The sequence below is a fragment of the Panthera onca genome, chromosome D3 (assembly GCF_046562875.1).
Source record: "Panthera onca isolate mPanOnc1 chromosome D3, mPanOnc1 haplotype 2, whole genome shotgun sequence".
Taxonomy (NCBI): Eukaryota; Metazoa; Chordata; class Mammalia; order Carnivora; family Felidae; genus Panthera; species Panthera onca.
Genome location: NC_138350.1, coordinates 68,747,191 through 68,772,648, shown reverse-complemented (window position 1 = coordinate 68,772,648; position 25,458 = coordinate 68,747,191). Strand labels below are relative to the sequence as shown.

At 47.7% G+C, this 25,458-nt stretch overlaps 1 protein-coding gene across 4 annotated transcripts in view; it reads left to right on the top strand.

Moving 5' to 3' along the window:
• Window positions 1-25,458, top strand: part of MYO5B (myosin VB) — a 343,332-nt gene that overhangs the window by 219,377 nt on the left and 98,497 nt on the right. For all 4 annotated transcript variants that reach the window (XM_078435245.2, XM_078435247.2, XM_078435246.2 and 1 more), the window contains exons 10-14: window positions 1,907-2,172; window positions 12,615-12,696; window positions 13,161-13,301; window positions 20,371-20,493; window positions 21,252-21,335. In XM_078435245.2, the coding sequence (XP_078291371.2) occupies window positions 1,907-2,172; window positions 12,615-12,696; window positions 13,161-13,301; window positions 20,371-20,493; window positions 21,252-21,335 (696 nt within the window). The remainder of the gene's footprint in view (window positions 1-1,906; window positions 2,173-12,614; window positions 12,697-13,160; window positions 13,302-20,370; window positions 20,494-21,251; window positions 21,336-25,458) is intronic.

Sequence of the window (25,458 nt, the reverse complement as noted above, 5' to 3'; positions counted from 1 at the left end):
GCTGAGTGAGAAGACAGGGCCTCTGCGTGCCCACCCCGCTGGCTGGATCAGGAGCTCTGGGCCACGGCCAGATAGGCTTCTGTTCCCCTCATTTTTCTTCACCTGAAAAATAAGGGGGATTGGGCTAGAATGATGGTGCCCAAGGAATTTTCCCCCAAAGCTTAGCCCTGGGCAATTTCTTAAGAAAATAAGGGTTCTTTGGTCAGTTAAGTTCAGGAAATGCTGCATAAAATAGGTCTCTTGGTGCTTTCAGGGTACGTTAACCAAGGAGTCCAGCTGTGTCTCACCTGGTGCCGTCCCTCTGGTTAGATAAAGCCAATTAGTGTGCTTTGGAACTATTGCTCCACAGACCGCGTTTTGGAGAAAAGGTGGCCTTACTGACTTGTGGAAGTTCGTTCCTACTCTGACATTCTAATTTGTAATCGGGTTTGTTTTGGCTAGATGGATTTTAAATATCTGTAGGAGGAAAAAAAAATGGCCCGGGGAAATGGTACAGTTATCTGCGTTAATTTTCACTGAACACGTAAAGTCTCATTTAAATCCTACAAAGCAGCCTCATTAGAAAATGAGTCCCACGAGCAGTGTAAGGTCATTATAGAAGGTGGCACATCATGTTCTAAAGGATTCCCTTTCTGCCTGAGTTAATAAGCAATCCAGCAGGCTCCTGGCTGGGTTATCAGCTTTCCCAGGGAGAGGATTTAGGTGAGAGAGCAAAGAACAGGATTTTTCGTGGGGTGCCCTCTGTGAAAAGCAAGGAGTATCCGACTACTGGGTGTAATAAGACCAGACCTGTGGGTGATGTGTTTATCAGGGACCCGAAGGCCAAGTGCTCTGATTGGGGCTTTGGGTAAGTGAGTGTCCAGATCAGAGGCAGCTGGGTTCGCTGGGTAGAAGGCACCCTGGGCAAGTCTCTGGAAATGCGCTGCCTCACTCTGTAGAAAAGGGACTTCATCTCCAGGAATTCCTAGTTTTTCCTCCAGCTCTAAAAGGGTGGTGGTACCGCTTAACCATGTTCCAAGTGGGCTGTTCTTCTCAGGTCACAGTTCTGTATTCTTGCCGCTTGTCCTAGCTTTCCACCTTGATTGGCTTTTTTTTTTCCCCGAGGCAGCAAGTACTTTAAGAGTAAAACACCAAGCGGAGCCCCCGAGTGGCTCAGTCGGTTGGGCGTTCGACTTCGGCTCAGGTCATGATCTCACAGTTTGTGGGTTTGAGCCCCGCGTCGGGCTCTGTGCTGACAGCTCAGAGCCTGGAGCCTGCTTCAGATCCTGTGTCTTCCTCTCTCTCTCTCTCTGCGTCTCCATCTTTCCCTCTCAAAAATAGTAATAAAAAAAAAAAAAGGATAGCATCAAGTATGTGTTGCTTAATGTCACTGAGGCTAAGGCAGCTGTTAGACCAGGTGCTGGTCAAGGGTAGTGCCTGCACATGAGGGCTTCTTTTTGGGCTGTGGGTTCAGCACTGCAGGTGGGACTCTGTGGATGGAAACTAAACGTTCACTGTGATTCTGTGTGCACTTCTTTGTACAGTTACTGCTGTCTTCTGGCTCCTTACTGGATTATCCGTCCCTAAATTATCAATTCTCATTCTACTCCCTTTGCTCCCAGATTCTCTCCTGCCTGTCACTAGGCAGCTGGCTGCCCGTGGAGGGGAGGGCATAGGAAAAGTTGAGAAAGCTTTTGTTTTTTACAGCCCTGATAATTTGGTGTAATAATGAGTTTGAGCAACATTTTCTGGGCTCCGCCTGTCCCTCTGCTCATCCGTATGAGAGCGTGTGAGTCCGCCGGTGCTGTGGCTGGGAGAAACATGGCCCCACCGTGCTGGGCGGGCTCATTCTGTCCTAAGGGAGAGGGCGTGGTGGCGGGTTTGCTCTCCATTCCCCTCCTGAAACCGTCTCCCGTGTCTCTTCCAGCCTCAGGATGAACACTTGAACAGCTTCTGCCGACTGCTAGGGGTGGAGCACAGTCAGATGGAGCACTGGCTATGCCATCGAAAGCTGGTCACCACCTCAGAGACCTACGTCAAGACTATGTCCCTGCAGCAGGTGGTCAATGCCCGCAATGCCCTAGCCAAGCACATCTATGCCCAGCTGTTCGGCTGGATTGTGGAGCACATCAACAAGGCCCTGCACACGCCTCTCAAGCAACACTCCTTCATTGGCGTCCTGGACATCTATGGGTAGGCCTGCACACATCCTCCTACACTCTACCTGATGGTTGTTAGTGTCTTCCTGCCGGCATTTCAGAGTTGGCAGGGGGCCTTGTCGTGCTCCCCAAGCCCCTGGCATTCTCAACCCAGGAGAGTGTGAAATGTAGGAAAGCATTTTTTTTGGTTGTCACAGTGACTGGGGTCTCTACTGGCACCTAGTGGCCTCAGGTCAGGGATGCTAGGTGTCCTGCAATACGGAGGGATGGTTTTAAGGAAGAACAGACCCTGTCAGAACCCCAGTAGCTTTCCCATTGAGAAACCATGTAGTCGCCTTTCTTCACAACTGAGAAACAGGCCAAGAGAGGGAAGTATCTCACCCAACATTGGACTGGAAGCTACTACGAACTTAAGCTGTTTTATTCAAATCTACCCTTTGAGCTCATTCCCTATATGACCTGTCTAGATGGTTATTGTACTACCATGATTTTGTCCAGCACTGTAAGACTCACATGTGGTCATTCTTGAGATTCCTCTTCCTTTCAGACTTCGAGCCTAATGGCAAAAACTGTTGTTTATAACTGTGTGTTTTGCAGGGAAAGGCAGCATGGCACAGTGGAAAGTCTACTTGACTAGGCCTCAGGAGATGAGTATTGTAACTCACAGCTGTCACCAGCTCACTGGATGGTTCTCTACAGATCACAGCCCCTTTCTGGTCTTTTATTTCCATAGCTTAAAATGAAGAGTTAAGCCATAGTCTCTTTGAGGTTCCTTCCAGATCCTTCTAGAGGTGTTTGAAATTATATGTACTGGTTTGCAATCTCCCTTGAACATCTTTTATGATCAATGCCTTGCCCTCTTTAAGCTAATAATAGGTTGAATCCTACTGGATCTTTATATCCTAGAAGTCATGACTTCTATCTTAAAATAGAAATTGAGACACACGGAAGTGCAGAGTTGTAAGAACAGGAACGCTGTGGTGGAAGCAACTGCTTAGTCGGCTGATGAGCCGGGATTTGCCTTATGTTGAGGCTGTAGTAAAGGAGAATCTCCTAGAAGTGGCCACTTGCCCCTGTGAGGACAGGCTGTCCTACTTACATCTCTGTCGCCCTTGTTCATTGTTGGCTTTCAAATCAAACCATGTTGCATAGTGTAGAGGAAATGGAAGAAGGAAACTTGATTTTTTTAGCATCACAAAGGCCTCCTGCTGAAGAGTTAAGTCACATGCCTGAGTTATGTAATACAAGAGGCAACAGAAGAAATTGTAGCAGAGTCCGTTGGGGGGTTTGGACACTTGGTGTTGGGTGAGTTTCAAGGCAGGAGTAGGCACACTTATTGGTACCATTAGGGAAAGCTTAATGTGAAAGGTGAGGTCTGAACTGGTCTTTTAAAAAATTTTTTAAACGTTTTTATTTATTTTGAGACAGAGCATGAGCAGGGGAGGGGCAGAGAGAGGGGAGACACAGTATCCGAAGCAGGCTCCAGGCTCTGAGCTGTCAGCACAGAGCCCCCGACGCGGGGCTCGAACTCCTGGAGAGATCATGACCTGAGCTGAAGACAGATGCCTAACCGACTGAGCCACCCAGGCACCCCTGAACTGGGTCTTTTAAAGGGAGGGAGTAAAATATGGGAGGTAGGGAGGCACCTTTGGGAACATGAGCACTAGCAGTAGGAAAAAGCAAAGCGTGAAAAAAGCTCATTCAAAGAATGAGTAAACAGTGGAGCTTCACCCAAGAGTCGGAAGGAGGATGTGTCTGCTCCAGGGCACTTGAGGGTTTTAGCTGAACACCCCTGTGCAGGCCACCCCTTCTCCTGGCCAGCTGAGTGCCTGCTTTGTGCTCCAGCTGCTCGAGTTGCTCTGTGGAGAGCACAGGACAGTCTCTGTACCCTGGGAGCATACCTCTTGGCTGTCAGGAATTCTGTTACTCTCTCCGTCATGAGTATTTTCAGGTAATTGGGTTTCCCCCAGAAAAACTGACCTTTAGTGTTCCCTTTTAAGGTAAGACCCAGAGAAACTCAGGCTGCAGCATTTGACCTGATTCCCTTAAACCTAGGCAGGAATCTAATTTTACTGAGTTTTTGATCTAGGAAGACTAACATGTAGACTCAATGTTGTGAATAGCACGTAATACTGTGACTCGAGGGGGGTGCCTGGGTGGCTCAGTCTATTAAGTGTTCGACTCTTGGTTTTCAGCTCAGATCACCATCTCACAGTTCATGAGTTCAAGGCCCATGTCGGGCTCCACGCTGACAGTGTGGAACCTGCTTGGAATTCTCTGCCTCCCTCTCTCTCTGCCTGTCACCCCCTCTCAAAACTAAAGAAAGAAAACTTTCTTTTTTTGTTTTAGTATCGTGACTTTTGTGCTACTGGCACTCAGCTCTGTTTTGGTTACTATCTTAGCGGTGTGTGGCTTTTACATAGATGGTCATCCCTTCCCTGGGATTCACGGTGACAGTGAAAGGCTTTGCTCATTGGTGGGGTGTCATGCTGCTGGGTCTAGAGATTCTGCTGGCTGGGCTCATTCAAGCTGGCATTTTGTGCTTATATTTGCCATTTACTTCTTGTAATTGAGTCTGTTCTAAGGTCCTGTCACTGCCCCAAGGGAAGAAATAGATTTCAGAGAAGGCTTGCTTGTGGTTGGAGAGGTAGATTTGACCGTGGTGGGGTGAGAATCCTGGGAATGCCATCCCCCTCTTGGAGTGACCGTGGGTTCCTCTGGGAACATCTGACAGCTTTCCAGTGAGGGTAAGGTCCCAGTGGGGAAAGTTTCCTACCCTTTGTGCTTCCTTCAGATATGCTAATCTGTTTTCTTTTCTCTTTTTTTATTATATTTTTTAAATTTTTTTATTTTTGAGGCAGAGATAGAGTATGAGCAGGGGAGGGGCAGAGAGAGAGGGAGACACAGAATCTGAAGCAGGCTCTGAGCTGTCAGCACAGAGCCTGACGTGGGGCTCGAACTCATCCTGAGCTGAAATCGGACGCTTAACTGACTAAGCCACCCAGGTGCCCCTCTTTTCTTTTTTAAATCCTTGTTCTTTCTCAGGAGCTAATTTCCTTTTGCAGACTCTGCCACAAAGTGGTCCTATTTGCAAAGCCGTTCACTCTGCTCTTGCAGAGACAGAATGCCATATTCCTCCATATGCTCAACGTAGTACTGCGTTCATGTCCTATATAGGTAGAGTTCAAGATGGCAACTGAGACATGGGGTAGGTTCAGACTTAACAGGCTGGCTATATCTATCTGGGCCATTTGTTGCCAAGAAAGCACTTAGAGACATTCCCCGAATGTAAATAAGCATGCACCTCAGCAGTTGTAGTCTGCCGAGAAATTACTGTAGAAATTGACACCGGCCAAGGCTCTTTTCTGGCCAATGGGTATCTAAAGAACTCTTAGGAGGTCAAAACCAAAAACCACCACAGGAAAGCAGGTCACTTGGACCTTGGAGGTCCTGCTTCTGATCCATCAGGTCAGTGACGACATTTCTTCATCCGGGAAACAAAATGACAACGTTTGGTGTAAGTCTGTGGTGTCTGTCTCCTTTCCTTTGGAACTTCAGACACCTTCCAGAAAGGCACTGGATCTTTTTTTTCTTTCTTTTTTTTTTTTTTCCAATGTGGCCATTTTTCTGTCTTCTGAAAGTAGGTGTGTCACTGGACATTCCACTGCTTGTTGTCTCCTCCAACCACCCCCCATTCCAAACCTATTCCAGTCCTGAGGGTTTATTTATAACGTAACTATGGGATGTGATCCTAAGGAGCTTTTCATCCTCCATGGCATCAGAAAATGCCAACACTGAGTTTTCTACCCAAATCCCTCACTACCAAACACTGAAGAGAGGGACCATCTCTGAAACCATGGTCTCATTGTTTCTCAGCCCTAGAAGATGCCCTTGGGATGACCTCAAGTCTTGGATTGTTGTATTGCTTGTCATCTGTGGGCCAGCAGGGTGGCAGGTGGAAGCTAGAAAGAATGGGAAGGATTAAACCCCATTCAATAAGAAGAAAGGAATTATCTCCTTTATTTTTAATGTTTATTTTTGAGAGAGAGCATGAGAGGCACAGTGAGTGGGGGGAGGGGCAGAGAGAGAGGGAGACACAGAATCCGAAGCAGGCTCCAGGCTCTGAGCTGTCAGCACACAGCCCCACACAGGGCTGGAACTCACGAACTGTGAGATCATGACCTGAGCTGAAGTGGGATACTTAACTGAGCCACCCAAGCAACCCGGGAATTAGCTCCTCCTAAATCAGGTTACAAATGCGCCAAAGCTAGCAAATGAGAGTGGAATTGCCTTTGCCTCCCCAACTAGTAGACACTAATTTGCAATTAGTGGGATAACTGTCCCCAGGTGGACTGTGGCTGCTATTTAAGGTTGACTCCCCAGTCAAGCTCATTGTAAGAACACCTGAAAAGAGTTCTGTGGTGTGGGTGAGCCACTCCAGAAATTTCTGTAAACGTTTAAAGTGTTACTATAGAATCAGCAGCCAGAGTGGACACTCCTTTGTGTATAAGGAAACAGTGGACTTAGCCAGCGTCACACAGGGGCATCTCCCTTCATCGTGGTGTTCCAACTGGTAGTTCGGACTGTAGAAAAGGCTGTGGACCCCGAAATAAATGGCATGGGCCTCAGCTGCTTCCACCACAGTTATTGTGAGCCCCCCAGTCAGAGGTGAGTCTCTCAGACTCTCCTGAACGTTTCCCGACATGACAAGCAGTGCCCTGGCAGAGGGATGGCTTCCCCATGACCTGCTCCCCCACCTCAGCTCCAAAAAGTGCAGAGCAGGCAATTTAGCCACCCTGAGACCAGCTCTTTCCTTTAACTGAGGATCTGTGAAGCTGCCCACGGGTGTTTCTTCCCAGGCCAGGGGTTTCCTTTTCATGTTACATTAACCAGCGTTTGCCTCTACAGGTTTGAATAATTGTAATTGTAATCCTTCATTCCTCTCCTCTGAGGCAAAAAGAAATAGATGGCTTCAATTTGGGGAAAATGCATTTATTCGTCTTGGACTTGAGCCTTCCGAATGCCAAGGTGGCAGGGGCTTTGGCTGTGGCCGGCTCCTTCTTGACGAGAGGACAGTTGGCCTAGGAGACTTGGGGAGCAAGGCAGAGTGTATAGATGAATGCTTAATGCTGAGGAGCAGAGGAGATGGGAGTGGGTAGGCCCCAGGAAGCAGGAAATGAGGTTTGCGGGGATTTTCTATCCTTCTCAAAGTCCTCACATTACTTCCTGTGTTTGTTGCCGTGTTTCCTAACTTTAAGTTAGCACTCAGGTCTAGTTAGTCCTTTTTAATGATACGTTTTTAAAAATACTTTTTTTAAATTACAGCTGGAAAAGTACCTAACATAAAACTTACATTTGTAACCATTTTTAAGTATATGGTTCAGCGCTATCAATTAAGTATATTCATGTTGTTGCGCAACAGAACTCAGAGCTCTTTCCCATTGGAAAATGAAACTCCACACCCACTGAACCACTCCCTTTCTCTCCTGGCAGCCCCTGGCAACCACCACCCCTCTTTGTTTCTGTGAATGTGACTACTTTAGATACCTATGTAAGTGGAACCCTATAACATTTGTCTTTTTGTGACCAGCTTAAGTTACTTAGTGTAATGTCCTCAAGGCTCATCCATGCTGCAGGCTGTGACAGAATTTCCTTCTTGGAAGCTGAATAATGCTCCATTGTGTGTACAGACCACATTTTACTTACCCATTCTTCTGCTGATGGATCTTTGGGTTTCTTTGAGCTCTGGGCTATTATGAACAATGCTGCAGCAAACAGGGGTGTGCAAATAGCTCTTCTTTTAATTCTTTTGGACATATAGCCAGAAGTCGGATTGCTGGATCACATGACAATTCTTTTAATTTACCTCCAGATTGTTTTCCATAGTGGCTGCAGCAGTTTGCATCTCTATCAGTAGAGCACATGGGTTCCAGTTTCTCTGCATCCTTGACAACACGTGTTATTGTGGTTTGGCTCAGAACTATCCTAATAGGTATGAGGTAATCTCTCACTGTGGTTTTGATTTGCATTCCTGTAGTTATTAGTGATGTTGATCATTTGTCATAGGCTTCTTGGCCATTCATGTATCTTTGGGAAAATGTTCAAGTCCTTTGCGTGTTTTTTGAGTTACTTGCTGCTTGGTGAACTGTAAGAGTCTTGGTATAGTCTGCATATTCACCCCTTATCAGAAATGTGATTTGCAAATATTTCCTATCAGTAGGTTGCCTTTAATGATCTATTGTAAGGAAATTTCTTCTGCCCACTGTTTGCCTTCATTTTAATGGGAATTTTGTTTTCTTGGTCTCTTCAAAATAGACTCGATTTTTATAATCTCAATTTAGTTACTCAGTGAAGACTACCCAGCTCTTCTCTGACCTGTATGAAAAGGTTTCACAGAGAATGGAGGAGGGAAAGTCAGGGGCATTTTCCTTCCAGCCTGTGAACAGTGGACCAGACTTGGGCAGCCCAGAAGACCGCTGGCCATGTCCTTTTCAGGGTAAACAGTACTCTCAGGCCTAGCAGACCCCTGAAGCCATTGGGTTTGCGCTGGAATCTCTGAGTCTCCCAGGAGAGCCTTATAACTCAGATCGCACTAAAGTCAATCTCAATCTCGCAGAATTTCTCTGACCTAGCTCTTGGAGGTTCGCCTGGAGCCAGACACCTATACATACTCTTGGGGCTCAGATAAAGTGACCGTTCTCTCTGTCCATGCCATCACCTCTGTGACCTCACCCTCCATTAAAGTTATGGCACATGAAATCTCTGTTCCTTGGGAGGCTTCATACACTGGGTTCCTGTGGTCTTCCTGATAGCTCTTTTGGGTAGGAACCACGGCTTGCTCCTGCTTGCAGCCTGTACAGTTCTGGAGACAGTTGACTGATGGCCTGGGAGAGGATTCCCATCTGGTTAAAAAAGACATAGGTCCTTCAGAAGAGTAACTGTTCTTGGCCTCGGGATGTGAACAGTGACTAGGACTGTGCTCTCCCTGAAGGTCAGGTTCTGCATGGGGGCATCTAGTCACAGCAAAGCACATGGGCAGAGTTCAAGTCCTGCCATTCGCAGGTGCAGCCAGCCTCCCAAGATTCTTTAGTTAAGAGATGAGAAGGGCTGGCCTCGCTAACAGACCCCGGGGTGCCTTTGGGAGGTTTCTTGGGCTTCAGGAGGGAAAGAGACCTTGACGGGACTTGTCTGGCTTTTAATAATCATTCCTTGGAAGGACCCCCTCCATATCCAACGTATAACTCCTATCTTGTCATTCGGCCTTCGCTAGAAGGGTAGAGTGTGGTCTTGGTAGAAGAGATGAGACTGAGGTAAGGAATTTAGTTCCTTTGAGCCATTCTCCAGGGGAAGAACTATTTCCCAGTCTTCGAAGCTTTACGTTGTCTCTGCCCTGGAGTGAGAGGTTTGTGGAGGTTGATAATTAACTCAGAGGGACTGGTTGACTTCTTTTTATTGCAGTTTCACTTTCAGACAGACACTACCTTCTTTTGAGAGACATTTGTGACCCTTCCCACACCCTGAACTTGGAGCAAAAGGAGAAGGAAATTCTATCCTCGTCTATGCTTTGGGGATAGGAAAGTGAAGGAGGGGCAACGGTTGTACCACCACGAATACAGATCTTGGATCTCTGCATCAAGTCGTTGTCTGTGTTTTGACCTTCCTCCCACCCAAGGATTCTAGTCTAAGTGTTCTCAACATTGATTTTACAGGAGGAATCCAGTTCACTCTAGTATATAAATTTCTTTGTGACAGTTTAATATTGTGAGCTATGAATTGATCCATTGTGTTTATTTTAAAAAATCATCTCTGTTGATGGGAAGAATTACTACCGAGATAATTCTATTGCAGAGAAGCTGCCCTATCTCCCTGACTGTGGCTTTCTGAGGTCAGTTATCTTAAACATTTTCCAAGCTACCTACACCCCTCATTCATCTCTGGCCCTTCAGCAGGCATTACAGTAATTACACTAGACGGCAGAGGAATTGTTACTAGATAACATCTTAAAATAGGGAAATTAGGAGCTAATTTTAGGCCATCTTAAATTAATGAGAATATTCTTAGTGGAGCGCTACCAACATAAACCTTTAAAAAATGACAAGTGGCACATATTGAAATCCTTTATCTGTGGAGCTCAGTACAAGCCCTCCAAGTACACCCAATTGCTATTATCTGGCCATTTGCTAGGGTGGCTTTTTTATCTTCCTAGGTTTTATTAAGTTTCCTTGGGGGGTTTGCCAGTGTCAGCAACCTGTCTTGGGTTTGGGGGGGGGGAGCAGAGAATGAGGTTCTAAATGACAGAACTCCATGTATAAGATCATGTGGACCTAGAGGGCCCCAATGCAGCATGACAACTGGCAGACTCAGTGCCCCCCCCCCTGCCTGCCACGGCCTGGAGTGCAGCTCCTGCCTGGACTCAGCATCTTTGATCTTGTTTTATTAGCTTACAATTATTTTTCCTATGTGGGCATGACCAAGGGCTGCTTTTTAATGTGGTTGTCTCCAAACAGTTGATTCCTTTGATCTCAAAATGACTTTTTGGGGTGCCTCGGTGGCTGAGTGGGTTGAGTGTCTGACTCTTGATTTCAGCTCAGTTCATGATCTCACAGTTCATCAGTTCGAGCACCATGTCCGGCTTTGCACTGACAGCACAGAGCCTGCTTGGGATTCCCTCCCTCCTTCCCTCTCTCCCTCTCCCTCTCCCTCTCCCTCTCCCTCTCGCTGCTGCTCCCCTATGCTTGTGTACTCTCTCTCTCAAAACAAAATTTAAAAAAAATGACTTTTTACTTCTCCACATCTTAAACCTTGGCGGGGAAGGTGGGTGCAAGAAGTAGGAGAAGCCTGGACACTGACATGGCCCTGTTGGGTGTCTGATGCATTTATTCCGTATTGCATGCTACTTCTCTAATAACAGCAGGCACCACCATCACCAGAAGCAGCTCTGACATTTCTATTTGGGAGTGGTCATTAGGGAGTACAGTCTATTTGAGAGGACTGGCATAATTTTATTTAAGATCAAGAAAGTTGTCCATACTGAAGAATGAGGGAGTACAGATTTAAGGTTATGGGGGAGGCTGAAGCCTGTGCCCTCTCCCACCCAGGGTTCCTCATTGATATTCCCAAGTCCACTGCCCTTCCCTGATCTCTTTTTTTTTTTTTTTTTTTTTTTTTTTAAAGTATTTGGTTTTTTGAGAGAGTGAGCAGGGGAGGGTGGGGGGGGGGGGTGTGTGGAGGGGACAGAGGATTCAAAGCCGTGGCTCCACGCTGACAGCAGTGAGCCCAATGCAGCACTCAAACTCACTATGAACTGCAAGATCATGACCTGAGCCACACAGACGCCCCTCTCTCTTTCTTAATGAAACTTTTCTCTAAGAATGTGGCCTCAGACCTCACTCCCTGGGTTCAAATACTGGCTCTTGCACATACGGACCCTGACTTGGAGCACATTATTTAATCTCTCCAGCTTGTATTATTTGGAGTAATAAACCCTAGCTCTTGGTAGTTGCCGGTGCTGAGTGAATGAGAACTTATGAAGCTGTTGGGGCCAAGTGCTCAGTAGGTGCTCATTCAGCCAGTGGTGTGAATGAAAAAAGGCCCCTCTTCTGCCTACATTTCTGCTTCTCCACTGCCTCGGCCCAGTGACCTTGCCCAGTGGGCATGACGGCCCTGCTCGTTTGCAGCTAAAGCTGCTGATCTCGCTCGCCCCATCTGGCTTGGTGAGCTTTACTGCATCCATTCAGCTGTGCAGGTGAATCTCGGCTGCATGCCCCATTGGTCACTTGTGGCCCCCTCGTGTTTACCTCCCATAGTGTCTTTCGATCCTTTTCATTACTTGGTCACCACCAGCTTACTTCCCCCAGATCAGTTTTTCTCCGCCCTCCTGCAGGTTCAATGAGATGCACATCTGACTGTCATTTCTCAATTGTTTGTAAACTCAAACTCCATGAAAATGAATCAGAGAAACAAAACATCCTTAACCAGTATTAGGACAAGAAGATGCTTTCACCCATTGGGTGGATGTGGGGGGATAACAAAAATTGGTTCCAGCTTTCTGGAAGTCAATTTTCTTCTACCTTTTAAGAAACCATATTCTGACGTGATTCGTCTAGGATGATGTCATCCTACCAAAAGAATCATGAATTCAAAGATGTATATACGATATTTGTCACAGCATTGATAGCAGCTAAAAGTTGGAAGAAGAGGCAAAACGTCCTATAATAAGGGATTCGTGTAAATCGTGATTGACTTGTGTGGGGTGAGGGGAACACTGCCAGCCTATGAGGGGCCTTTGTGTGTTTTGGAACAAAGCAACCCTTTGGGTGGAGTGCCCCCTCCCAGGCTCAAGGGACTTCTGTGCTGGAGTTAAGGGTGGGACTGGATCGGCGGGAGAGAAGAGATGAGGGTGGCCTTGTTGGAAGTCCTAGTGATTGCTTCTGTAAGAGGAATGTGTCTCTGTTCTCCTCTGTCTTCATTCTGCAGGTTTGAGACATTTGAGGTGAACAGCTTTGAACAGTTCTGTATCAACTATGCGAACGAGAAGCTACAGCAGCAGTTCAACTCGGTAGGCTCAGCTCCTGACCCAGGGTGTCCAGGTGGGGACACCTCTCTCCCTGGGAGCAATGGCCTGGGGCACTTCTCCTCTGCCTGGGGTCAACCGGCTCTAGCTCTGCCCCAACCTTCTCTTGGTTTCTTGATGCTGCTCCAACTTTGCGGAGGCGCTTCATGTCGCTTGGGAGGAGATCTGAATGGGGCAATGGGGTTGAGAGGGTAAATGATCCTTCCCTTGGTTTTGCTGCCTACACCCCCTGACCCTGGGCTTCTAGGGTATTTGCTGAATTGCAAGCCGGTTGATTACTAGAATATTCTAGAGAAGGGTTCCCAGGGGAATGGGGATCACCTAACTGAGCTTTCCTTTTCTGTAGCCATGTCTGGGACTCTAAACTCACATGGTTGAACTTGAGGGGAGATGGACATCAGGATGTGCCTGTAGTTCACTAACTTTGACCTTTTCACTTCTTCTCCTAGCACGTGTTCAAACTAGAGCAAGAAGAATATATGAAGGAGCAGATACCTTGGACCTTGATTGATTTTTACGATAACCAACCTTGTATTGACCTCATAGAAGCTAAACTGGGCATCTTGGACCTGTTGGATGAAGAGTGTAAGGTACAACTGATGATGCGCTCATTGTATTAGTTCAGTTCCAGGCTCGGAGGAGATGCAGGGGACAGCTGTGTGGTACAAGGGAGCATGTGAGGCCTCAAAGTGGAATTCTTTTTGCTATTAGCCCACCTTTAGTGTGCTGAGAGAAACCTTGGTGTCCGGTCTACATGCTAGAAGGTAACTGTGTTGGTGAGTGTGTACCTCTTTTGGCAGAGACTGGATGGTATGGACTGGCACGATATAATCGTGGTCTGGATTTGGTGCTGCAGATAGCCTAGGTGCGGAGAGAAAACCCCAACCTCTAGACAGGCATCCCCAGAGAAGGGACAGTGAGGGTCAAGAGCCCGCCCACCACCTGATGCTTGGTGGCAGATGGGGACCATAGATTCTTCCTGATCTAGCTTTTTGTGGATTCTACTTCGTAGGACAGGAGTGTTCTGAGTTGCTAGCATGGGGAGAACCAAGCAACCTTGGAAATGTGGAGCCAGGGGTATCTGACTTTTTTTAGTCACCTAACTTCTTTGGCCTTTGTTTTCCTGCTCTGTGAGTTTAGTAGGTTTGGATCTGATGATCTTCAGAACTTTGCCTGGTTTGAAGTTTGCTGACAAGAGGGTAAATGTATCCCCATTCCTCCAACAGTGGAAACTAACCAAAAAGGGGTGGAAACCACATGATGCTTGGTATTGCGAGGGAAAAACCCAGTTGATTTTACTTTCTGGTCTCACGTGTCTTGCCTGTGAAGGATTGGGTGCAGGGTGCAGTTTGATGGTTTGGAGGATGAGGTGTTTCCCTTCCAGAAAAGTGCTCCTGCAGTTTCATTGCCTTTGATGATGAAAAGGAATGGTTAACAGAAAAGTAGAAGACAGAGTGAAATATGCTGAAATCCAGTTTGTGCATCTTTATTAATTTTTACTGTTTAATTTTTTAATGTTTTCTTATTTTGAGAGAGAGAGTGAGAAGGGGAGGAGCAGAGAGAGAGGGAGACAGAGTCCAAAGCAGGCTCCAGGCTCTGAGCTGTCAGCACAGAACCCTACATGGGGTTCAAACTCACAGACTGCGAGATCATGTCCTGAGCTGAAGCTGGATACCCAACCAGCTTAGCCACCCCAGCGGCCCTTTATGTTTGTTTTAAAGATTCTCTTATTTTTTTTTTTAATTTTAGAGAGTGCACGCAAGCAGGGGAGAGAGAGAATCTTAAGCAGGCTCCAAGCTCAGTGCCAAGCCCAGTGTGCTTTCTGGGTTCAGTGTCCACGGCCAACAGCTCCCTTTGACACACACTGGGACCGTGCTCCCCTCCTCCGCTTCCTTGTGTGCTCCTATCAGTAACCACCTCCTCCCACCCCCACCCCACCGGCAACACCATGTCCTTGTTGTCCAGCCGGTCTAGCTTCCCGGGCCCTGGCTCCAGGTCTCCGGCCCTTCACTCCCTTCCCCGGTGCTGAAGGGTAAGGCCATACGAGGCCCTGAGGAGTCACGTGAATTCAAAGATGTATATCTTTGAATAAGCAAAGTAAGCACAGGTAGCTTACTTCAGGGGCTTCACCTAGTTCTGTGATGGAATGCTAACGATACCGTATATCCCCGGCACACGGTCTCTCCCTCCTTGTGTACACACACCTCTCAGAAAAAGGCTTAATGCTTCAGGATGATGGATTCTGTGAATCAAGCAGCTGCGTCTGATTTTCAGTGATTTGTCCTACCTTTAGCAGGCAAAATGGGAGCCCCTTGCAGGTTTGTTTTGGCTTCTGGTTTGGGGATCTGAGAGGTGCCACTGCCCAAGGGAACATGTCTTGGGAATGTCCGGTGAGAATGGCAGGAACACAGGTGCAGGGACCTCAGACTGCTGTCCAGGGGGTAAGGGGAAGCCGGAGAAGTGCGGGCTGGGGAGCAGGTGGTTACCAGAGTGGTCGCAGGGGGCCCGAGCTGCAAACCACATTAGACAATTGGGAAGGTAACCTCCCCAAATCCCTGCACTTTGGAATATCCGTGTTGGAATCCGTTTGACTTCTGAGAAGCTAATGGAAAATCTGACTCTGTGTGGATGATCTCTGCCTTAATGTTCTGTGGAGCCTTCTCTCCAGGTCAGATTTATAAAATTAGGTGATTTTGGTTTAAGATTGCATCCGCCTCTGATTCCTGCCCCTATATTCTGTCAGACACCTAGAATGCATTATGCACCTGCCGTATGTCAGGTCTTGGGAGAGGAGGAAGGGTTCTCCCTGCTGGCCAGAAAGGATGAAAAGGGGGACAGGCTTGTGTTCTGAGGGGCTGGGCCTGAGTGTGTGGGGGTGGGGGCCGGGCAGGGCAGTTCCAGAGCAGGCTGGAGGAGGCCTAGACCACAACCCAAGGGCAGCAGAGTGACGGCTAAACAGAATCAAGGGAATGGGTTATTGGCATAGAAAGCATGCCATTCTCTTAGGTCTCATAGCTTCCTTGTCGCCGAGGCTTTGTGGAGGGGTGCGTCTGAGGAAAACCTGGATTTCCAGCCAGTCAAGCTGGTGTTGAGGGGGTGACGCTGCCCTTGGGACATTTTGGAACCTCACTGGCTGCTGAGGGCGTGGGCAGAGCAAGGCAGGCCAGATGAACACCAAATTAAAGAGTCATGCAAAAACCCCAGTGTAGAAATCTTTTCCTCCCAGATTTAATTGCTCTGGGAGTTGAGAGCGATTCAGGGCAATCTGATGCAGCTGCTGGTAGTAGGTAGCTTTTGCACCGACAGGTGTCACCTTTGTCAGAACTCCTGGAACCAGACCCTTAAAAAGGGCATGTTTTCCTGTAGGGAAATCCTACCACAATGAACCTACCTTTACGAAATAGGCCTGCTGCACCTTTCGGAAGTGCTGCTGGCTCTGAGCCTGGGCGGGGTAGGATGTCCCCTTGGAGTTGGCCAAGACCAGGTGACTTGGCGTCCCTCGGGACTGTCCTGTGGGACTGTCCCAGACATGTTCCTTCCCTCCGCTGTCACTCACGCTGTACAGAATGAGAAAGAATAGTGAGATTGCACCGTGAGGAATTGGGTTCTATGACCCCCCATATGAAAGGACACAAAGCCAAATGAAGGATTGGACTCGTGGTATAAAAGCAGCCGCTGGGAAAATCAGGTTTCCTGGAGAAGAGACACTGCATCAGGCAGAGCCAGTGAGCTGGGATCTAAATTAGAAATATGGAGATGGGGTAGCCGCAGATCTGCAGGAGCAGCGCACGGGGGGCTCTCCCCAGAGCCTGTGAGGGGTGCCCATGGCTGCACAGGGGGCTCATGGAGAGCACAGTGAAGCACCCAGGCTTCCTTCAGGTGGAAAAAGCCTTCCTGCAGCCGTGGATTCATAATCAGCCCCAGACCAAGCCACAGACTACAGCTGCTCCTCAGTAACCAAGGGGTCAGGACACAGGGTGTTTGCTGATGGGAAATGGTTATTTCCAGGCTGCTTTTAACAAAACCCTGCCATTCCCAGTGCTCTCCAAGGCTGCTGTGGGGCTTGAGGGCTGCACGACATAAGCCACATTCAGACTGAGCATTCCCTGCCCTCCCTCTTGGCAGAACCTCAGTCATTGTTCCCTCCCTCTTGGTGGAACCAACTAGTTAGGGCTGAGGGGATAGGAGAGGTCAGCATGTGTTTCTTCCTAACTGAAACTTGGCATCGGTAGGAACTTTCTGGAAATGATAACCCCTGGAAGCAGTTCTTACAAGTGACACTACAGACACTCTGTTTGGACAGTCAGTGTTAGGGACCCTCAGGGCCATGCTGAGGCAAGAGGCAGGCTCTGCCCTGAGTGGGTAGGATTCTTTTGTTTTAGGGACCCGCTCTTGGAAGAGCTGCCTGAGGGTGGACGGTGGACGGCGGACTGCGAACCTTCCAGTAACTCACTGCTGAGGCAGTGGAGGGAAAGCATGCTGAAGGTCTCTGCTTCCTCACCTGGGTCCAGCCTGCTCTCACAAGAGCTTACTTAGTATTAGGGTCAAAGGTTCGTAGTTGCTTAAGTTGCCCTGGAGGTCTCCTTGTCCAACATGTTTGTGAACAGGTTGAAACCTTGAGAAGGGAGGCCTTCCTGCGTCTGTCCGTTCATCTGCCCAACAAGCCCCACGAACCTATGTAACCAGCTGACTCCCTGCCCTTCGCACATCTCTTGAGGGGTCAGGCATGCACCACAAGTTGTCACTGTGGTGACTGAGATGGAAAAACTGAGGAGGAGGTGACTGAGAAAGTGTTGTAAGAAGCATCACCCAAAGGACTGTTTAAGCAGAGAAGTTGGATTGTGGGGGACGGGAGCTCTGCTGGGCAAAGGGAACGTCACATCAGAAGAACTTGAAATGGTCTGACTTCTCCAGACCCCATGGCAGGTGAGGGTCTCATGAAGGTGGAAAAGTCAAGTCCTGGAATGGGCATTGGGGGCGGCAGCCAGGAGGGGAGGAAGGAGTCTGAGAGAGAGTGCAGTGAGCTCCTGGGCTCCAGGGTTACAGCCCAGCCTGCTGGGGAAGAGGTGCCGTGGAGCCCAAGGTCTCCTGCTCTTCCCTCTTCCCTATTTCTTTAAACTTTTATAATTTCAATAACAGTAAAATCAAGTATTAATGCGTTTTTACCAGCTTTATTGAGTGTAATTAACATACCACACTATCTGCTCAAAATATACAATTCCCTGGTTGGCAGTATGTTCAGAGTTGTGCCACGACTCCCACAACAATCAATCGATGACAGGCTCCTGGTCCAGTGCCCTCTTCACGTTATTTTGAGGAGAGAGTAAGGCCACTTGCATGAAGCTTGTAAAGGATGTGATTCAGCATATTTCAGAGCTACTGATCGCCCAGCCCAGATTTTATCAAAATACAAGATTTGCTCTCTTTCTCCTATGTTCATTTTGAATCTTTTTTGGAGATAAGTGCCTTCCCCCTAACCCTGTCTTGGTGGCTGCCTTTAAAGCTGTTGTCGGGCAGGAAAGCACGGTAGCAGGGAGGACGTGGTCCGGAGCCAGCCTGTCCTGGTTTGAACCCCGGCCCTGCTGCTTCCCAACTGTGTGAACTTGGGCAAGTTCCCTAACCTTTCTGTCTCGGTTTCTTCATCTGTAAAATTGTATAAACATAGTGCCTAGCTGATAGGATTCTTGTGAGGATTAAATGAGTTGATGCTTCTAAAATGTATAGAAAACTGACAGATTGGAAGTGCTATGGGCATTCGCTGTTAGTATTAATTGTTGTGAATTCCTGCTGGCCCTGTTCCTTGCTGGTGGTGGTCAAGAAAGAAGACCCTTGTCAGGAAATGTATAATACTGTTTTCCCGCTTTGTTCGTTGACTCACGCCAGTCTGAGTGAGGGAATACATAGGATTATGGCATTTACTAACTGAAGTCCAATTTCATTGTCAAGACAAGATGATTTTGATGCTGGCAAATGCGTTGACCTAGGTGAGTCTTCTCTTCGCAGTCCTGCCCTTCCTGTTCTGTCTGCCCCGGTTCTGTCACTGTCCAGTCTGCTGTATTCCTGTCCTGACCTCCAACAGCCCTGACTAGCTCACCCTTCTCCTCCCCTGTATCTGCTGTTTCTAAACACAGAATACTTGAAGACAAATGTAAAATCGTATACATGAAAGTGCTGAATCGGATGTATTTTGTCTGCTTAACACAATTAATAGCCTCTGTCAAGAAAGTTTTCTTTTTTTGAATTACCTACGGCACTTAGCAGTGGGTACTCAATAATAGTTATGTTAAATTGAAAATGAGAAAAATCTGTTTACTTACTCTCTGAGAAATGTGTTCTTAAGCGTGTAAGCATTTTTTTTATGCCGCAGATTGTTAGTTTACTAAACAAATCCCTTTTTAAATGGCTGGTGTAAGGGTCACCTTCAGCCCTGCCTCATCCACATGTACAGTGTAAACTAATGAATGGCGGGTCCAGTTGTGACCCAGGGCTGGGGAAAGGGCGTGTGCAGTGGTCTTCAAGGATGACAGAGGAGAGTAGGTACAGGTAACTGGTAGAGTTACCATCATCCTGGACAATTTGGACAGTGGTTACAGTGACTGTGTTCTGTCTTCCACAAAGCAAGATGCTTTTTGGTTTTTTGAAGCCAGCTCTAAAGATAAAGAATGCTTAATGTATGCTTAATGCCCTTCAGAATGCTTAATGTAGTGAAACATGTAAATTTGAGGATGGCAGATAGTACTATGTAGCTCATTCGCTAGGTACTTAATACCTGGTGTGTGCCCAGAACCCAATTCCTTTTGTTTTTTTGAGGGAGGGTGCAAGTGAGTGAGGGGAAGAAAGAGAAGCGGGGCTTGTGTTTTACCTGAAGTGGGGCTTGAGATCACGAACCATGAGATCATGACCTGAGCTGAAGTCAGATGCTTAACCAACTGAGCCACCCAGGCGCCCACCCGGAACCCAAAGAATCCTCAGTTCTTTGAGGGGCAGGTGAAAAAACAGTGAGGCATACTCCTTGAGCCTAATAAGCTTGCACTTCGCAGCGACAAGGCAATGTACAAAAACCAACGGCGAACTGGATTAGTGTATGTGTAAGTGCTTAATCATGAGGGATTCCAAAGTGAGATCAAGAGTGGCCAGGATGGGCTTCAGAGACGAGGACAGACTTGAGTGGAGCCTGGACAGTGGTGTTTAGATGAGCATAGAGGGGGGCTCTCCTGCTCTTGGCATTGGGCTGAGTGAGCAGGGACGTGGTGCTAGCGGTAGCCGTGGCACATTTATGACACTGAAGTCACGGGCCCAATGGCAGGGAAGACACAGGGTCACATTTGTCCCAGCTCTGCTCTTGTGACCTTGGGCTCCATGCTCATGCTCTCCTAACCCCTTCAGTGGCTACCAACCAGCAGGCTCTTTGAGGCTCGGTGCACTCCTACGGACGCTACTGGAGCCTGCCCACATGGCGTGTGGAAAGCATGGCATACGGGATCCAAAGTGTTCGTGGCCGAATCTTGTTTTCCTTGTCCAGTTAGGGTCCAGGTCTGAGAGCTGAATCCAGCCCCTGTGAGGTCAACTTACTGGTGGACTCCCATCTCCCTATGGCATGGCTCTCTGCTTGCTTCTTCCTTTTCACACAGCACTCTGCCCTCTTCTATGTTTTTGCAGGTCCCTAAAGGAACTGACCAGAACTGGGCACAGAAGCTCTATGACCGGCACTCTGGCAGCCAGCACTTCCAGAAACCCCGCATGTCCAACACAGCCTTCATTGTGGTCCACTTTGCTGATAAGGTGAGTGTCTTTGTGGGCTCCCCCTGCGTGGGCTCCCCTTGCGTGGGCTCAGGGCTCACAGGGAGTGGTTTCGATTGAAGTGGCCTAAACCTTTCTTAGGTAGGGTCCTCTTGTACCCTTTCTTTCCTTTCCCACACCCCTCTGTGATCCATCAAAGTGTCACCACACGGCAGAGCCCCAGGCGGTGGAGGGAGGCTCTAGCTACCCAATCATATGCTTAACCATTATTTACTGAGGGTCTCTTCCCTGGGAATGCAGGAGCCGTAAGATAGTCATGAATCTCCCCTGGACAGAGGAGAAGGATGCAAGAATAGAGTGGTGCCCTTCTTTGGGCAACTCCTTTCCGAGGAACTGGTGTGCACAGAATTCTGCTACATGGAGTTCTGTTCTGTTTGTGCGAGCCCGTGCTTCCCAAATTTTAATCTGCACATAAATCATCTGGGGTCTCGTTAAAATGCAGATTCTAATTTAGTGGCCTTTTCAGCACCATAAGATGCCTTGGGCCATCTTATGGGAACTCCTTTTTTGAAACAATGTTTTTCCACAAAATGAATACTCAATTTGCTCTGTGTAATTCCTGATCACGTCTTGGGTTTGCATTTTAAAAGGCAACATCTGTGGGTTCCCCAGTTACTCACAACTGGTCAGAAAACAAGTATAGATGAGCCGAAAGGATTTAAGTGCTCAAGCAGCTGCAGAAGGCTCCAGGTCAGGCTGAAGCGCTTGACTTCTGTTTCTGTTTCCCTCTGGGGCCCCAGGTGGAGTACCTTTCAGATGGTTTTCTGGAGAAAAACAGAGACACGGTGTATGAAGAGCAGATCAACATCCTGAAGGCCAGCAAGGTAAAGGGCGTCAGAGATGGGGAGCTAGGGCAGGACCATCCATGGCCAGGGCTGCGTGTGGTGGTTGGGGGCCCTGCTCTGGAATGGTGGTAGGCAGGGGGAAGGCGAAGGGGCTGGTAGGTTATTTCCATCTGAAAACACTTGAGGATGGCGTGATGGAGGGAAGAAAGGAGGTGGTGAAGGATGGGGGGTGGCGGGGGCGGGGGGGTAGGGTTGGCAACTGGGAAAGATCCCAGCTAATGGAGGGACATTGTGAGGGGCGGGGGTACCAGAGGGGACCATCAGGAGAGGGTACAGCAGTGAGTGTATCCATGAAAATGTCACTGGAGTTTATTATGTCTCTTGTTATCATGTCCTACCTGCCAGTATAAAATGATTTAAATCCTCTAAGATCCTTGGGGCGCCTGGGTGGCTCAGTCGGTTAAGCGTCCAACTTCGGCTCAGGTCACGATCTCACTGTCCGTGGGTTCGAACCCCGCGTCGGGCTCTGTGCTGACTGCTCAGAGCCTGGAGCCTGTTTCAGATTCTGTGTCTCCCTCTCTCTCTGACCCTCCCCTGTTCATGCTCTGTCTCTGTCTCAAAAATAAATAAATGTTAAAAAATAAAAAAATAAAAAAAAAATAAATCCTCTAAGATCCTGGTATTCATGCATCTAATTTCTGCTTAGCACCTACAGAATCTTCCTATAAGCAAACACTTAGATGTAATAGAAAGGGGGCGCTTGGGTGGCCCAGTGGGTTAAGCATCTGACTTCGGCTCAGATCATGATCTCACAGTTCGTGAGTTCAAGCCCCGTGTTGGGCTCTGTGTTGGCAGCTCAGAGCCTGGAGCCTGCTTGGGATTCTGTGTCTAGCTCTCTTGGCCCCTCCTCCAGTTGCACTCTGTCTCTCTTTCTCAAAAATAAAGAAAATTTTTAAAAAATTAATATAAATAAATGGAATCGAAGGTAGAATTTGAGGGAACGTTAACTGTCTCTTATCTACTTAATTTATTGTGAGCACAACAAAAAGACAGCAAATTACTGTGTCCATTCCACAGGCAGAGGTTACAAGGCACCGAGTCACCTAAGCAAATATTAAGCACCAACCTTGTGAGGCACTGCCCCCTACACAGCTCGCATCATACAAAGGTGGATAAGACAGATTCTACCTTGTAGGTGCTTATATCCTAGTGGGCTATGAGTGGCAGATAACCACCCAGGAGCTGCACAGCAAGGAGATGCAGGGAGAGGGCCCTGCAGCCACGAGAGGCGGGGGCACCGCCATTCCAGAAGGCCACCGTACTGATGCACGTGCTGTTGGTGGCTGCAGCCCTTCAGAGAAAACCCAGAAACAGACTCGCCAGGATTTGGGAGGCTTTCTCCCAGACCTCGTGATACTGCACTCCCTGCGGGGGCCTGATAACACTAGACATTGCGGATTAATGGCTTTTTGTGATAAGCTTCAGACAAATGGCAATAGGGGGAGATGCTGGAATGGAGAAAGTACACCAACCAGAATGGACCCAAGGACAGAAGGACAAGTAAAGCCCATTACATCACATGACCCCAAGCAAGGGCTCTAGGGAAGTTTTGGCTTCGTACCAGCATGTGGGTGGCTCGGGGCAGACCCCGGCTCAGTGTCCTCTCTGGATATCTGCACCATTAGTTACTGAGGGAAATTTGGGTAAATGTGTGTATCACTCTGGAATTCAACACAAGATCAACCTCTCAGCTTGCCAAGTCTGCAGCTCTGTAGTCCGTGGTCGGTAATAGGGCTTGTTCTATTCTGTGAAAGGGAGGTGGGGACAGAGGAGGCACAGGCCACAGGGAGAAAAGCACAGGGAGCTACCAAGCCGTGAGCTCTTGGAGCACGTTGCTTCATCGTGCTTCAACGCTTGCAGCCCTGTGACCACCTGTTAGTGACACAGTGACGTCAGAAGCTGAGAAACTTCACTGTTTTGTTAGAAGTTTCTCCTTCCAGGTAGGAGCACAAGTGAAGGGTGGGTGGGGAGTGGTAACGAATACAGGTAGTTAAGCTCGTGGATCTTACAGTCTAGTGAAAAAGACAGGGATTTGTGGTATGGAAAAAGCAGTTTGTTGGGGTCCCCAAGACCACCCCCAGATTCAACTATTTGCTGGTAACACTCACAGAACTCAGCAGTTAAACCTCAGGCTCTGACTTATTAGATCAGAAGGATACATAGCACATCAGCAAAGGGCAAGGTACATGGGGTGAAGTCGAGGGAAAACCGGGCCCAAGGTGATAGGAGTCCTTTTCCAGTGCACAGAATGTGCTTCATTCCACAGCAGCGAGTTGTGATGTGAAGTATAGACTAGGGCAGCTGTTCTGAGCAGAGGTGTTAAGAGTTTTTTTATCGGGAGTCCGTTACGGAGGCACCCTTTGCCTGGCATGTACCGAAATTTCAAGACTCCCAAAAGGAAGGCAGGAGTTCAACATACACTGTATTGTTTGCATGAACCTCTTGGACCCAGTGAACCATTCTTACCAGGGATTGGTGAAAACCCTCCCAAAATCAAGTTCCCAGCCAAGGGTCAACCTTACAAGGAGGCCCTCCCAGGGATAGCAGTCTTAAGTGTGCCGTGTTAGGTCTTTACTGAATAGGAGTGTCATGTTAGTTTGGGGGTACTGGGTTTTTATTAGAAATGAGATATAGACTCATAAATTCAAGTAGCATAAATCATTCTCTGCCATTCCTTGACCCACCTTTTCATCAGTTACCATTCTGCATAGACAAGCATGTTGGTACATCTTTGTAAGATTGAAATGAATCCCATTATATATAGTTCTTTAGTTTTTCACTTATATCTTTGCTGTCTTTCCACATGAGTGTATCATTTTTTTAATAGTTGGTATTTTGATAATTCAGATAATCTACAATGAATTCCCTTTGCATACATCTTTTCTTTGTGCAATTGCATCAGTCAGGTAAGTTTTTAGAAGTGAGGTCAGTGGTTCAAAGAGTATGCATGCCACAGTTATAGATAGTCCTAGATTGGGCATGTAGGATAGGTCCATGATCTACTCTCAGAAGATTATGGTCGTCCTTTTCCCTACCCACCTACTGCACTCCAGCTTTCCTCTTGACCGACTAATCTTTCTAAAGAACCAGTGACCTTGTTGCCAACCCCCAGCTGCATCCCAGCACACCCTCACAGGTGCCGTGATGGTGGCCAGCAGCATTCAGAGATTAAGAGGGGCTTCCTGTCCTCCCAGACCCTGGCAGGAGGAGGACTAAGAACTCTCCACCCTGAGCCCATTCCAGACATCCCAGAAAGTAGAAGGCAAAGACTGAAATTAGGTTACTGTAAACCTACAGATGGGCCCGACACAGACCACAGCTACAAATCAAAGAGTGGCTCCAACTGTGCTTTGAATCCTTTGGACAGATGGACATGTCTGGCAGCACCTGTCGTGGTAGCATTTTTGAAACTCATTGTTCATTGAGCCTCTGTCATCTTTAAAAGTTTGTTTTTATAGCAGTCCTAGAAGGTTTATGTTTCCAACTCCGTATTACAAAGAGAAAACTACCTGGAAGGACCCAAAGCCCTATGGCATGGAGTTAATGCCCAGTTTTGGGGTTGGTTTTCTTCTCCCTAAGCACAGATAAGTCTCGAATCTTATATGTAAACTCATAGTTTTATTTGAAGTATTTTTATTTTATGGGAGATCTATTAGCTTTTTTCTTTTTTTTTTTTTTTTTTAATGTTTATTTTCGAGAGACTGACAGAGTGCAAGTGGGGGAAGGGCAGAGAGAGAGGGAGACACAGAATCTAAAGCAGGCTTGAGGCTCTGAGCTGTCAGCACAGAGCCCGACACCGGGCTCAAACTCACAAACCATGAGATCATAATCTGAGCCGAAGTCGGACGCTTAACCAACTGACCCACCCAGGCACCCCTCCTATTAGCTTTTTTCTTTGGTGTGGCACCCCTGATAAGAAATTAAGAAATCATTGCGAATAATTAAGCAGTAATGGCTGCAAGACTCCCACGTACCCTACCAGCCAAAGGGATGCTTGAAGAACTCCCACCAAGAGCAACGAAATAAAACAGTGTTAATGAGAATGTAATTAGTAAAACCAGTTATACTAAGAGGTTATAATGTAGCTAATTGCTTTCTCAGC